Genomic DNA, 14,857 nt, shown 5'->3' with positions numbered 1-14,857 from the left:
GGTTTTTAAAAATCATTTCTTTTTTTGTTCAAAATCCTGACAAACACGTCTCAAGTAAGACCAGGAACAACTTCATTATCCTCCCTTTTTGTGAAGAAGGCTGTTTAATAACACGTTCGCTCCGTGTTCACAACGAAATTATTTTAGTTGGTCACACATTCTAGTCTTCAGCAAGACACTTGTGTTACAGGAGATAAAAACATGAAAAAGGAAATATATTGCAGAAATCAAAAACCTTATCTACTTCTAGACTCTCTCTCTCTGCCATAATTCATTCAAGAAGGCCCTAAGAATAATTTTTGATGTAGACTCAGCTACAAACATACATCACTACGCTGATAAAAATCACAGGCTAAACTTATGAAATATAGTGACTTTCATTTCTTTAGTGCTGTTAAAATAACTTTTTTCTAAGGTTCAACAGACACAAAAGATAAAAAGGGTTACCATTAATCCTTTAAAAAAAGCAGCAGCAGTTCAGTAGATTAATTCTGTGGTCTGATGATGGTCTTGAAGATGAACTTTTTATAGATTAACTCACTGAATTAATTTGATGAAGATACTGGAAATCATAAAAAAAACCAGCATCAAGCCGATTCATTTAATACGTCTTTGTTTGGGCACTTTAAACATAAATTATGTTGAATAACTTTGGGTTTCTAAATTCTGGCCTCATTCAGTTCAATTTCAAGACAGCAGACATTCCCTGAGGACACCTCTGCAGGCACTGTGCTAGGGCCTGAGGATACAGAAACCAGGTCCTGGGCCAATCAGTTCAGCATGGAGAGGGGTGGAGAGAGGGGCAGACCCCACATAAGCACAGCACAGTGTGGGAGGTGCGTTACCAGCAGTGTGCACAACTCCTGGCAGAGGGAGAGCCTGGCATTGAGCTGGATCTTGAAGAACGAGTGGGCTGGGCACAGGTAATGGAAGTGAACGTGAGTTAGAGGGCCAGGTTGGAGGTACATTCCAGGCAGTGTGGAACAGCAAAAGCACAACATTTTAGGATGGGAAGTTATGGACTATGAGCCTGGAGTGTCAATGTCTGTAAAGGCTATGCTGTGGAGTCTGAAATCTGTTCTGTAAGCCTGTAACTTTCAAGAATTTTTTTTAGTGATCTGAACTATAAGGAACCAATCAGAAGAGCAAAAAGAAAAAAAAAATCCCCCAAATGAAGACAGTGTAAGGAGCCTCTGGGACAACTTCAAGCATACCAACATTTGCATCATGGGAGTGCCAGAAGGAAAAAAGAGAGAGCAAGAAATTGAAAAACTATTTGAAAAAATGACAGAAAATTTCCCTAACCATAAAGGAAGAAGACGTACAAGTCCAGGAAGTGCAGAGTTCCAAATAAGCCCACACCAAGACACATAATTAAAATGCAAAACACTAAAGACAGAGAATCTTTTTTTTAATATATATATTTTTTATTGATTTCAGAGAGGAAAGGAGAGGAAGAGAGAGCTAGAAACATCAATGATGAGAGAGAATCATTGATCGGCTGCCACCTGTACACCCCCTATTGGGGATAGAGCCCGTAACCAGGGCATGTACCCTTGACCAGAATCAAACCTGAAACCCTTCAGTCCGCAGGCCGACGCTCTGTCCACTGAGCCAAACCGCTAGGACAAAAGAGAGAATCTTAAAAGCAGCGAGAAAAGCAGCTGGGCCTGGACAGAGTGACTAAGTTGGTCAAGTATTCTCCCTGTACCAAAAGCTTGCTGGTTCGATTCCCAGACAGGGCACATACCTGTGTTGCAGGTTTGAGCAGAAGGGAACTGATTAACGTTTCTCTCTCACATTGATGTTTCTCTCTCCCTCTCTCTCAACGTGTCCTCTGTGAGGATTAAGAAGAAATTTTTTTTTTTAAAGAAAAGCATTTAGTTATCTACAAGAGAGCTCCCATTAAGACTATCAGCTGTTTTCTCAATAGAAACTTTGCAGGCCAGAAGGGACTGGGCAAGAAATATTCAAAGCGATGAAAAGCAAGGACCTACAACCAAGATTACTCTACCCAGCAAAGCTATCATATAGAATCGAAGGACATATAAAGAGCTTCCCAGACAAGAAAAGATGCTAGAACAATGACATCTTTATTGGCTGACAAGCTGGAGTGAGAGGGATTAGGAAGAAGATGTTTATTTAAAAGCAGAGGGAACTGGGCAGTCCTGGGGCAAGGGCCCCAGAGCAGCAGGCAATATTCTCACCAGCCCCTTCCAGCAGCCATTGCAGTCAAGGCCTCACTGGAATGGTGGGAAGGAGGGTGGGCTTGGCCTTCCTCCTTTCCTCCTATACCACTAAGTTCTCCCTTCTTGCCAAGCTGTAGCCAATGAATTGAAAGAGAAGACTATGCAGCCCAGCCCAACTGGAACGGATGGAACAGTGACATGCCCATCCATAAACGAGGCTGTGTGGCATGTGCCCAGCCTACAGGCCCCCTGCAGGGGCTCTGTGCTCTTTAGGCCCCTGTTTAGTCAGTATTAGCTCAAAACCTGGAACCACATTATAAACACTTGCGGGCCTTTACATCTCTTATCATTCCTTATAACATTGTTCTCAAATTTAGTGGACACTGGTAAAAAGGGGAACAACAAAAATTAGATGCTTAAGTTATACTCCAAGTTACAGAACCTACTGGGGTGGGCAGTGGGTAACTGCATTTTTATTTATCCTCACATGAGGCTATTTTTCCCCCATTGATTTTTAGAGAGTGGAAGGGAGGGGGAGAGACAGAGAGAGAGAGAGAAACATTAATGTGAGAGAGACACATTGATTGGTTGCCGTCTGCACATGCCCTGGCCTCGAGCCTGCAACCCGAGGTATGTGTCCTTGACTAGAATTGAACCCACGACCCTTCAGTCCATAGGTCAATGCTCTAACCACTGAGAAAAACCAGCTAGGACAGTAATTGCATTTTAGGTAAACTCCATAGGCAATGCTAATATGGACCAGACTTTGAGAACCACTGTCTCATAGCCTTCTCTAGGCAACTAACAAATCCTTCTATATTTAAAATTTTTTCTTCCACGGAGGAGTTTCAGTGTGATCTGTGTCCTTTCTGCCCCTCAATGCCACTGAAGTCCTAAAAATGATTAACCTAACTGCTACACTCAATTACTAAACTGCAAAAACATAATATGCCCAAATATACAACCAGACTGTATCTACTTTCATAGTTTACGCAGAGGATGGCCAAGCCGCAGCGATCTCTTCTGCAGGACCAGGCAGCAGTTTAATTACGAGCTGGTAGGTCGTGCAACTGCCAATAATCTGGAGGGTGTTGACACCTCGGCATGATGGATATCTAAATCTAGTCTTCAGCTGACAGAGGAAATCCCCCGCTTCCCCGATCTGGCAGGGAAGGAAGGCAGGTCCAGGACTAACTGGCCACGTCCCCCGGAAGGGAAGAGGCAGGAAGCACCAAGTGAAGTGAGGGCTCTGGTGACGGCAGAGTCAGCAGGAAGGGCCCCTCCTCCCCCGGCGCCCAGGCGAGGCGCCTGGGGTCAGGAGCTGTGAGGTTCTCTGCTGCCATCAAGACGGAGCAGGGGGGGGACCATGTCAGGCTCTGGGCACCATAACACAATCCCATTTGATTAAAAGAAATTTCTGGTAATGAATTAAACAGACCCAAGGAAAAAAGGACACGGTGGTAATATATTCTCCTGGCACCCAGCACACAGGGAAGAGGGGGAGAGAGAAAGGAGACATAAATAAAAGGGACTACTCACTGGGGCTTTTTTCTTCAGCAAGGTCACAGGCACAGAGCAGGTCAGAATCGATTGAGATGGGTTTCTGCTTAATCCAAAACTTAGTGCTGGCTTTCTGATTCGTAACAGGGTCTATCTCTACTTTGTCTCCAGAGATACCTGTGAGGCCGAGGGGAGGACAAAAAAAGTGGAAGGTGTAAGTGATTTCAGTTTAATCATCCGACCTGCTTTGTAAACCATACACTGGAGGTACACGAGCTCTTTCTTAGGGCTCTGGGGAAGGCCGTGGGCTTCAGACAGACACAAGTAGACTCCGAATGGCACACAGAAGCTGCACAGTTTGGTTTCTCGAGTGGGTGAGGTGAGGGGGTGGACAACCAAAAATTACATAAAAAAGTATTAAGAAATATGCCTTCGTAGATATAACGCAGAAACAATTACTTGCACTGTGTTAATCCTACATCATTTATATATTACAATTACATAAACGATAAGGCTCATTTAAAAACCAGTTATGATCAGTGGTCTGTGTTTTTTTTTGTAATCTTCACCCGAGGATATAAAGAAATATATATGTATATATATTTGATTAGAGAGAGAGAGAGAGAGAGAGAGAGAACATGGATGTTTCCTATGTGCGAGCAACATCAATCAGTTGCCTCCTGCATGTGGGATCACACCCGCAACCGTTTTGGTTACAGGATGACGCGCCAACCAACTGAGCCACCCAGCGGGGCATCAGGGTCTCTCCCCCTCCGCACCCCCCAGTGGTCTTTTTTGTTGTTATTTTAGAATAAGATCTGGGTTGGAGATAAATCTGTACTATCACCTATATGTAACATTAGCCTAAATAGCCAAGCTACCAATGAAGTTTCTAATTAGAAAAATCTCACAAACTAAAAATGGGAAAAACCTCTCTCTCCCCTTCTCTGACATTATCCACGCTAGACTTAAAGGAAGTCGCAGGAGGATCAAAGGTTCTTCACATAAAGCCGTCCAAGTTGACGTGCTGGAGCCTGGCTTCAGGCTGTGGAGGTCACTGCTCCAGTGAGGGAGAGTCAGCAGGGGGTGTGGGCTTTATGCCACAGGACTTTATAACAGGGATCCAGAAAGTTCCATCCTGGCACTTCAGGTTCCCCCTCAGAATTGAGACAGACGTGCCACACTGCACAGGGACTGGAAGCAAAGGTGTCAGGACGCAGTTGGCGCCCAGGACGGAGGGTGTCCCGGGTCCCTGTGGACGTGCACAGCGCTGCTCCCTGGTCACGAGCAGTACAGGTTCAGCCTGACACACACAACCCAGGCTAGATGCTCTCTCTCTCCTCTCCCGCTGAAAACTGAGGATTTCTGTTCATGAAGTGAGACAAAAACCTTCAAAATGCCTGCCAGAGTGGGCCCCAGATGGAGTCTAGAAAGTAATTAATTTTCAGGCCATAGTTTAAAGGTCAGGGTTAAAGTGAAAAGAGCAAAATGAAGTAAAGATATTAGGAATAAAACAATCAAAAGTGCACACTGTAATAGAAAAGACAAGCAGAGTTCATATATTTCATTCTCTGGATCACCCTTAGAAATGTTTCAATATGATGTGAGAAAACTTAGTAGGCCAAAAGAAAAAGCAGATTAAAAAACAGTTCAATTAAAACAATAACAACATCAAAAACCCCACAAAACCCTCAGAATGACCATAGTCTCAAAGCAAATTAAAAAACAAAACAGAAAGAAAACATATACAAACAAAATCCTAATGCTTAGGTCTACCATAGACTCCATTCGGTTCTATTTGATCTTATGAATAAAGAAATCCCACATACAGGACAAAGGCTGGAGACTACAGGGAGTCTCGTCAGCTGTCTTCGGAGACAGTGCAATACGGTTGCTTGTCCCTGGCCATTATTCTGTGGTCTTTGGAAAAGACAAACAATTGGTATTTTTTTATTAATCGCATGCTGGAATTTGTCATTAGACATATTTCAGGGACACCATATTTCAATTAGGCATAATGTCATAAGTCCAATTGACTCTGGACGCTCGGGTCTAGATGATTTCAGGAGGGCAAGAATGTATCAGGAGACCGATTTTATTACATTTCACTTAAAATAGATTATGACCACCCAGTTACACTCTTCCCTCCAATTTGGTCATTAATTGTTAAAGGTCTGGACATTTCTATATTTCCCTGACAGAAGAGAAGTACTTACGCCATGGTTGTTGGGAGCAAGTGTTTTGTTTTGGTCCCCTCTCCTTCTTCTGCTTATTCTGACATTTATAAAAGCCAAAATGAGCAGAGCAAAATAAATGTGCATCTCTCTTCTGTGGAACAGACCCTGCCCACATTTCTTTCTCAGAGAGAGAAGGGGGAAAAAAATCATCACCAGAGAGACAGGGTTTTAAAATTTTGTTCTACGGCCCTGTAACTCCTGAAGCCGTAGTCAGTCAATATTGTTAATGTACCTTGTTAATTTGATAGGATTTGTCAGGTAACTCCACTGGAAAATTATATAAAACTGTTCCAGATGAAAAGATGATAGTGACATGAATTAAAGTGATAGAACAACAGTGGAATATAAACCAGAAATGACACCCAAAGTGGCTGTTGATTTATTGCCGTCCTGAGTTTGGTTCTGGGCTCCCATGTATATTAGTGCTACAAATCTGGGTCCATTTAGCAGAGGGATGCTCATACATACATCACCAGCTCCTGCTCCAAGCCAAGGTCACTCCCCATGGCATCAATCTTTTCAACAGAGCCTACTTCACAAAGCAGGGCTTTTGTAACCATCTCAGATGTAACAGACTTTAGTCCTCTTTCATCTTTCTTTTATCATGTAAAGTACACTTTAACTTCTATTATTTTTATCTGCAAATTGTTACAGTATAGTTCATCCATTACAGGCTATATCTCCACATCAATTGCCCAAGCTCTGTGCAGCCACAAGAACACTTTCCCAATGACGCCCTTTCCTGGGGTTATTGTGCAGTCACTGTTCAGAGAGGGGAACCCCAAGTCTGGGGTTTGAGGATGAATACGTGGGAGACGAATGCATTAGGTTCAAGATGGGCAGGCAGGTGGAACACCACTTAAACAACTGGTGTGTTCCGAAAAAGGTGCGCGTAAATCAGATTTTTTTTTCTGAATCAAATCACATTTCCCACTGACTTCTAGTTCCAGAGATACTTTATCTTCATTTTGGATTGATCTGTAATTGGCAGGGGCCCCCAACACTTGAGTTTTAAGTTTCTCTGCCCTGCAGGCTCTCAGTCAAGCAGTTAATGATCTGTAAAACCCTCACCTGCCTAGAGGAGTCACTATTTAAAGGAACCTGTAGGGGAATCTTTCCTGATGGACAAATACTTTTGCACAATTAAATAATTTCATCCTCCTTGAGGTGTGTGTGAGTCTCAGCGTCTTCAAGCGGGGCACATGGCCCCACGGGACCCTGCTGGCTCTGGCTGGAGAAGTGGCAGCTCTCTAATTCTGGCCCCTGGGGGCCTGAGGCAGTCCACGGCAGGAGCCCAGGCTCCTGAGCACACCCAGCCCCCACTGCTGAAGAGAGAGCCTGCAGAATCCAGCCTGGCAGCAGAGACCTCTTTTGTCCCTGACCTGGGAGTCCGATGGATGTCTCCTTTTTGGTTGGAAGGAGGAGGCAGCCTGGTGGAGAGGAGACCAGTTAGGAGGCTGGTGCCTCAGTCCAGGCCAGGGGCAAAGAGGGGCGAACATTAACTGGCACCAACCATGTGCCAAGCATGGCTAGAAACCCTTTGTGTACCCTGATTCAAGTCTCACAATCTTATAAAGTTGGTTACTACACTTATTCCTATTTTATAGAGGAGGAAACTGGAACAGGGAGGTTAAGTAACTTGTCCAAGATTGCACAGCTAAAAAGTGAGAAAGCCGGGCAATGCGGCTCCAGAGGGTGTCCCCTCAGCCACTACACTATTCCACGAGAACTGTGCCGGGTGTTCATACAGCACACCCCAGGGGAGGGGAGGGTGCTTGTCTAAGGCTGGAGAGCTTCTAAGTGGAACAGCCATTTTCACACCCACAGCTTTTTGGTTCCCAAATATGGTTTTTTGCATTGCTCTGCACAGACTCATTCAGTTGCGTCAAGAGGACATAATGAGGAACTCTGCCCACCCAGTTTTAGTCTTCTCTCTCAATTTTCACCAAGGAACAAATAAATATTCAAATGTGACAGTAAGTGCACACCTATTTCTGTTCATACATGGGAAATGGGAGCATGAAATCCCATCAGTACTCTTTTGTTTTTGGACCGCTGAACATGGTTTTGATTTTCCTGACTGAAGTTTTAGTAAAGCCACTGAAAGAACGGCAGAGGCACTCCTCAAAGTGTTGCTATGCACTAGTTTTAAGTAACTCAAATCACAAACATACGTCCAAGAAAACAAGGGAAGCCTGCTTTTGTTAAGTTTGTATTTCTCCAACTTAAATGGCCAACAACAGAGGATCAGTTAATCCAACCATGACGCAATAGAACACAACCAAGAACAATTCTGTGTGAGGAAAGCCTGACTTGGAGAAATTCTTACATCATGTGAAAAGTACAGAAAAAACATTTATAGAAAATAGATGAAAAGGATATGCTGCAAACTGGCATCGGTGGTCAACTCTGGCTACATCCTTTCCTTTTCTGTAATAACTTTCCAAATAAAATTTCACCCAAATAAATCCAAACCTTTTTAAAAGTTGACTTTTTGCAGGTTCCCATTTCAGAATTCAGCATGGTTGAATTCTGTCCTGGATAATCATGACAAGTGATGGCAACTGAAGGTTATTCCATCTGGCAGGTCTCAGTACCCAAGACTGAGCTGCTGGGAAGGGCTCCATTACGCCCAACCTGTGCCTCCCTCACAGTGGTACCCGGAGGCTCCGCCCTACCAGCCATGGCAGGTAAGGAACAACAGAGCCCGGGCCTGGCCCAAAGTGGCCAGGGTCAGCCCCTTCCTCCGGAAACAAGCGAGGCCATTTGCCTCCTTTACCAGGTTTCCCCCTACTCACCGATCCTCAGCCATCTGCCATGACCTTTTCATGCTCCCACTTCTGACAGCTTCCAGATACGGGGAGTCCAACTTCACTGGAAGCAAACTATCACACCGCCGTCAGGGGCAGAAAACACCGCCTGATGGCTGTGCCACATCAATGCCGGCATATAAATCCTTCCTTAACAAGACAGCTCAGAATAAACAAAAATGCAACTCGGCCGTAGACACAACTCTCTGGGGCAGCGGTTCTCAACCTGTGGGTGGCGACCCCTTTGGCGGTCGAACGACCCTTTCACAGGTGTCGCCTAAGACCATCCTGCATATCAGATATTTACATTATGATTCATAACAGTAGCAACATTACAGTTATGAAGTAGCAACACAAATAATTTTATGGTTGGGTCACAACATGAGGAACTGTATTTAAAGGGCCAGAAGGCTGAGAACCACTGCTCTGGGGAAATGATTTGTCCACGGCTTTAGCGTTGCAAGGAGACCCTTGCCTGTTTTAACTAACCAGAGATTTCCATGCAAGGAAATGAGCATTGCATGTCCTCCTCCGCTAACACAGACTGAACCTCCTGTGAGCAGCCCCAGCGCGGGGTCCTTGGTGTAGACCACACTGCCAGGAAGGCGGGGGCAGCCCGTTTTAGATTTAAAGGCAGTAGTGCAGAGAGGTGAGGGGCAGGGACTTCAGGTCCCAGAGTTCTGAGTTCAGGCATCAGCTTGCCTACTTCCTAACTGTGTGACTTTGGCCAAGTTGCTACAGAATAGTGATGTACCAGCCTCATGGACTTGTAGGATTAAGTGAAATAAGACTTGTAAAGTGCTTGGCATGGTGATTAATTCATAGCTAGTGACCCATACTACTATTCTCGCGACTATTATTACCAGGAGTTAGGCACTGGGCTGTGACACAGATCGAGTGACAAGGGTCAGAACAATGAGGCTGAGGGAGCACAGAGGGGTGTGAACAGGGACTGCTGGCCGCAATCTGAGGGTGAGGGGAATTCTCTCTGGGACCTGCTCTACACCCTAGGTTTGGAAGCACCAGGGTCCACGACCATGCAGCTGGGGACACCACTGCCCTCATACCCACGAATCCTTACAATAACCTCCTGTCACCAGGCACCTTTCCCCTGAGACCTCCAAGAGTGCAACTCAACAGCAGGAGGAATGTTCTCACACCTGGAGCTGTGGAAACATTTATGCGGGGGAACCCCATTCTCTAAGGCAGTGGTTCTCAACCTTCTGGCCCTTTAAATACAGTTCCTCATGTTGTGGTGACCCCCAACCATAAAATTATTTTCGTTGCTACTTCATAACTGTAATGTTGCTACTGTTATGAATCGTAATGTAAATATCTGATATGCAGGATGGTCTTAGGCGACCCCTGTGAAAGGGTCGTTCGACCGCCAAAGGGGTCGCGGCCCACAGGTTGAAAACCGCTGCCTAAGGCAGGTTATTAACCTGGAGATCTTGATTTTGCCAGCACATTTCCACTGATGTTATCCTGTTCTCCCTCAGCAAGCCTGACCTCTCTCCTCTGTAAAATAGGGTACTAACAGTACCAGTTCCTGGGGTGTCATGAAAATGGAATGGCATAAGCACATAAAAAAACTTAAGGAAAGTGCCTGGCACATAAAAAAGGGTTCCATCAATTATCCCTAAAATTATTACTAAAGATGAACCTCAGAAAAGGGAAATGATGCATTTGCCCAGGGTGAATCAAGTTAGCAAATGGCAAAGCTGGGCTGAACCCCAGCCTATCAAACTAAGTCTAGTGTGTTCTGACCCATCAGCTATTTCCTACTGTCCCAGAGGAGGCTGCTTGACTCAGGAGCACACCTCCCGTGAGAGACACTTAAAATGCCCCTCTAGGAAGCTAAAACACCAGCTTGGCAAAAATTAGAGCATTTGACTTTCCCTGCCTCAGTGTATTTCCTGAGTTATTGTTTATTTGCTCAGACATCACGAGCTGTGGTTCATTCATCAATTTCCTACAACTCTCAGCCTAAGACTACAAAATCTCCACTGTTGTTAAATCCTGGAGTAGCTTTTTGTACAAGTCTACAATCCTCTTGTCTTCGAGTTACCTAGAGCCTGCGGAAGCCTGGGAAAGCCTCCCGGGAGTGCCACTGAACAACTCTTTGCCAGAGTGGATTTCGCTGAATCTACACAGCCAATCGATAGCGTCCACAGAGCAGTCAGGGAAGTCTTTGCAAGTTGTCTGAATTTACACACAGGATCAGACACGCAGGCTGTTTGGGCTTAACGAGACCTCAGAGATCACCTAGTCTGGGGCTTTCATTCTCCATAAGAAGAAATGGAGGCTCAGGGCAGGGACACGACTTGTCTAATGTCACCCATTGATGACAGATCTGTGACCATAATTCACATCCCCATACCATCTGGCCAGGGCTTAAACAGACCAGCTCTCCTGTCTTACTGTGCAGTGCTCACACAGTGGGTATATTCACACAGTGATCAACTGCATCAATAATACAAACCCAGTGGTCGTAACACCGTAATGACCAAGACCGGTCACCAGGAGGGGCTTGACACTGGGTCCCGCAGCACGCCGGGTTTGGGTCTTGCATGATTTTGCGCGCAGCTTCTAGTTACAATATAAAAAGCACAGCCGCAGCAACATGTTAGGAACCCAAAATAGATGAAATGCGAGCCGGCGAGCCTGATGTTCCTGAGATCAAGAGGGTACTGGAGCCCAGGATCACGGGTTTCCTTCGAGGGGTAACCATCTGAAACCATTTGGGAACCTAGCTAACAGCTGCCAATTCCAATGAGTGGTCAGTGACAATTCTAAGTGTACTTGACTAGACCATTAGCCTTGATGCAAACTAAGGGGCGGCCTACCCATGAATGAGACCGTGAATGTACAGCAACACTCGACACAGCCCTCAGCATAAGGGCAGAGCTTACAGAACGAGACCAGGGACTGTTTAATTCCAGTAGCGCCTGTTCTCAACTGAGGGCTACTTTCTCTCTGTAGAGAAAGCAGTTACAAAGATTTTGTACTGGGGCAGTTAGAGTCCCAAACTAAATATTCTCCTGGTAAAGAGATACCTTGGGTGAGCTTATGATGTGAGTGAAAGCAGTAATGCCGTTTCCTAAGATCATTTATAGTATCACCCATAGAGTGGGAACATCAGGTCTTCCCACATTCCGGCCCAGGTATGTGGCCAGCGCTCAAGTGTCAAGGAGAGGAAGTGGTTAAAAGAATACAGAACCTTGATGGCCTCTCAGATATCCTATCCCATTAATTCTATTATGCCAGCAGTTCACATCTTTTTCCAATTCTCAATTCTTTCTCAGCCACCTGAGGAACCTGACACATTGTCATCAGCAACCTGGATTACTCAGCAGGAATTCTCAAAAAAGCAGATCTGGGAGCAGGCAACTAGAGGAAAGTACAGTTAGAAAAAGCGCCCCGAGTTCCCGACATTCCCAGGCAGATTTCCCCTCAGCCCCATCACTGCGTTAAGCACTGATGGGGTAAAGAACTGGATAGTATCTGTCTTGCTCTCATAAGTTCATTAGTGTTTTTTCTGTTCTAGTCTAAATTTTGGTTCAGAAAATGTTGCCACAGCAGGGACAGAACAATCACTTACTACTAAATTGTCATCCTCAAATGACTCAATGGACCCAGGGATTTTGGAGCCAAGCGGGATGCATGTTTCCTGATCATTTTAGTGTCTTTGAATGAAGAAGGGTTATCTCCTTAATATCCAAAAAGAAAATGAAACAGAACTGTGGAAGGAGGAGCAATCCACTTCTTAAGAACATGCATTGCCAGATTATGCAATTACTTCAACTATACACCATAGGTGTCCCATCAGAAAATAACAGGGCGAACATTTTGCCCACACAGCCACAGAGATCTACTTTTAGCATCAGCGGGAGCCCGAGGAGTAATCAAGCCCAGGCACAGCTGTTTGCTTTCACGCACACAGTCTTGTGTTGCTAATGTGTTTAAGTCTGCACATTGTATATGAAAAAATAACTCTGTAATAAGGTCTTCCTTGAATGCTGACTTATAGATATTAACTAGGGAGTTAAATAATAACGGAGATCGGACTGATAAACCAGGGAAGACAAGAGATGGCAAATATGCTGCCTCCCATCATGCTCAGGCCCAGGGCAGACATTTTTAATCAATCACAGAGTTTCTTTATGCTGCCTGGGGACGCGTTCAAGATGCTGCCTCAGCATAATGCTCTGGGCAGCCCTTACAAACCTGACTGGAGCGGGTTTATGAGATGAAAGCTCACTGCCTTCTCTACGATATGTGCTATTGGTAATTTTGATAAATAACTACTGTGATCACAAGTATTGTGATTATACATGTGGATTGTTTTATGAAGAGATAATGGAGGTAACCTTTTGGTAGAGGTTATTTTATAGTATAGCCTTTGTTTAAAAATATTTTTATTGATTCTAGAGAGGAAGGGAGAGGGAGAGAGAGAGATAGAAGCACCAATGATGAGAGAGAATCATTGATCGGCTGCCTCCTGCATGCCCCCTACTGGGGATCAAGCCCACAACCTGGGCATGTGCCCTGACTGGAATCGAACTATGACCTTCTGGTTCATAGGATGACGCTCAACCACTAAGCCACATTGGCTGGGCATAATATAGTCTTTATCTGTAAATCCAATACAGAATTTGTGTAACCTATACAGAATTGTTAGGCTATATATGCAATATGACACAGATGATATATTATGTATTCGTATCATGGTCTGAATTCAAGGTATATTATGTTTCCTTTTGGTGACTCAGAGACGGTCTCTATTGACAAATGATATGGTGAAGGAATCAAGTTAGCGCAAGTGGCACAATTATCGACATTTCCTAGCCTGAGACTGTCAGGAAAACCAGGCTGCCTGCCCAGTCAGGAAAAACAAGCCTTGGACAAAGAGATAAGAGGCAAGAAAGTCCTTTGAATGCTCTGAGGCTGTTTCCCGAACCCCACAATTAAGGGGGGATTCTGGGCCGGCAGGTCTGGGATGGGTCAGGGACTTGGTGGTTCTGATGCAGGGCCAGGAAAGGAAGTACTGCTCCAAGGCATCGTGTACATGAGAGGTGAACATGGGATGTCCTTGTTCTCTCTGCCTGTTTTCTTGTATGGATTTCTGAGTGTCCCCTGGGCAGGTGCATCATAATCCAGCTCCTGCCAGCCAGCCCAACAAACACTCCTTGACAGAATACTGTGGGCTTTCTAGATCATGGCTGGTATTCTGCATCTGACCCTTTTAGTTTCAGTTTTCCCCAAGCCTACTTCCCCTGCCATCTCGGCATGTTTGTGTATCACCCATGTCTTAGCACCTGACCCCATGATCAGCCACATAGAATCAGGCAAATGGAAGATCAAGTAATGAAAGAAACCCTGACTTGGTACAAGCTCAAGCAAAGCCTACACTTAGGGGCATCTGTACTTCTAGGCCCAACACAGGGGAAGCAGACAAGACAAAATATCACAAGAATATTTTCAGGAAATACAGGAATGGTTAGGCACAGCGGCTTTGTTTAGTGAGCCTTCCAGAGCAGGGATGGCAAATCAATTTCGACTTCAGAACCAGCTCCAGTGATTGGCAGGGGCCGCTCAGAGGGCTGTGCTGGGAAGGATTCTGAGGTCAGGTCCAGGCCCAGAGGGAAGTGCAGCAACTGACTAACAACGTGAATGGAGGGTGAAATAGTGGCACCCAAGCCACACTGACACAGCTCCGCAGGCCAGGATGAGGAAAGAGCGAGGGATGTGCAAAAAATTTAAAGCTGGTCAAAGAGAAGTAATCACTTCCTTTGTGCAGGCAAGTTATTAGACTGAGGCATCTGTGGCCTGAGGGGCTGGGTTTAGCATATGGATTGGGGTTCAGTCCCAGTTCTCCGACTGGGACTGGATATCCCACTGTATATCTGGTGGCTCGGGGTGAGGGAATGGGAGTTAGTACCTATGAAGTAATAGCGCTGTGCCAGGAAATGCTAAATGCTTTGTCTACATCACAGTATTTCATTAACTCCTCCAAGCCTGTTTCCTCAGGTATGAAATGGAAATAATATCATCAGTGTGCTGTGTGGATTAAATAAGGTAACAGGGGTGAAAGTTCACTGTACACTGGAAACTGTTATAG

General features: G+C 45.1%; 1 protein-coding gene across 9 annotated transcripts in view; it reads right to left on the bottom strand.

Moving 5' to 3' along the window:
- MAPKAP1 (MAPK associated protein 1) overlaps positions 1-14,857 on the bottom strand; it is a 185,813-nt gene that overhangs the window by 19,371 nt on the left and 151,585 nt on the right. For 8 of the 9 annotated variants that reach the window (XM_070430662.1, XM_070430668.1, XM_070430670.1 and 5 more), the window contains one exon: positions 3,729-3,866. In XM_070430662.1, coding sequence (XP_070286763.1) covers positions 3,729-3,866 — 138 coding nt within the window. Of the gene's footprint in view, positions 1-1,487; positions 1,623-3,728; positions 3,867-14,857 lie in introns of those variants that run through there. The other variant, XM_070430669.1, reaches the window with a different exon arrangement.

This window comes from Myotis yumanensis, unplaced genomic scaffold (assembly GCF_028538775.1).
Source record: "Myotis yumanensis isolate MYYU_CA2020_CCGP unplaced genomic scaffold, mMyoYum1.0.hap1 SCAF_12, whole genome shotgun sequence".
In the NCBI taxonomy this organism is placed as follows: Eukaryota; Metazoa; Chordata; class Mammalia; order Chiroptera; family Vespertilionidae; genus Myotis; species Myotis yumanensis.
This window is presented reverse-complemented; position numbering and strand designations above follow the sequence as displayed.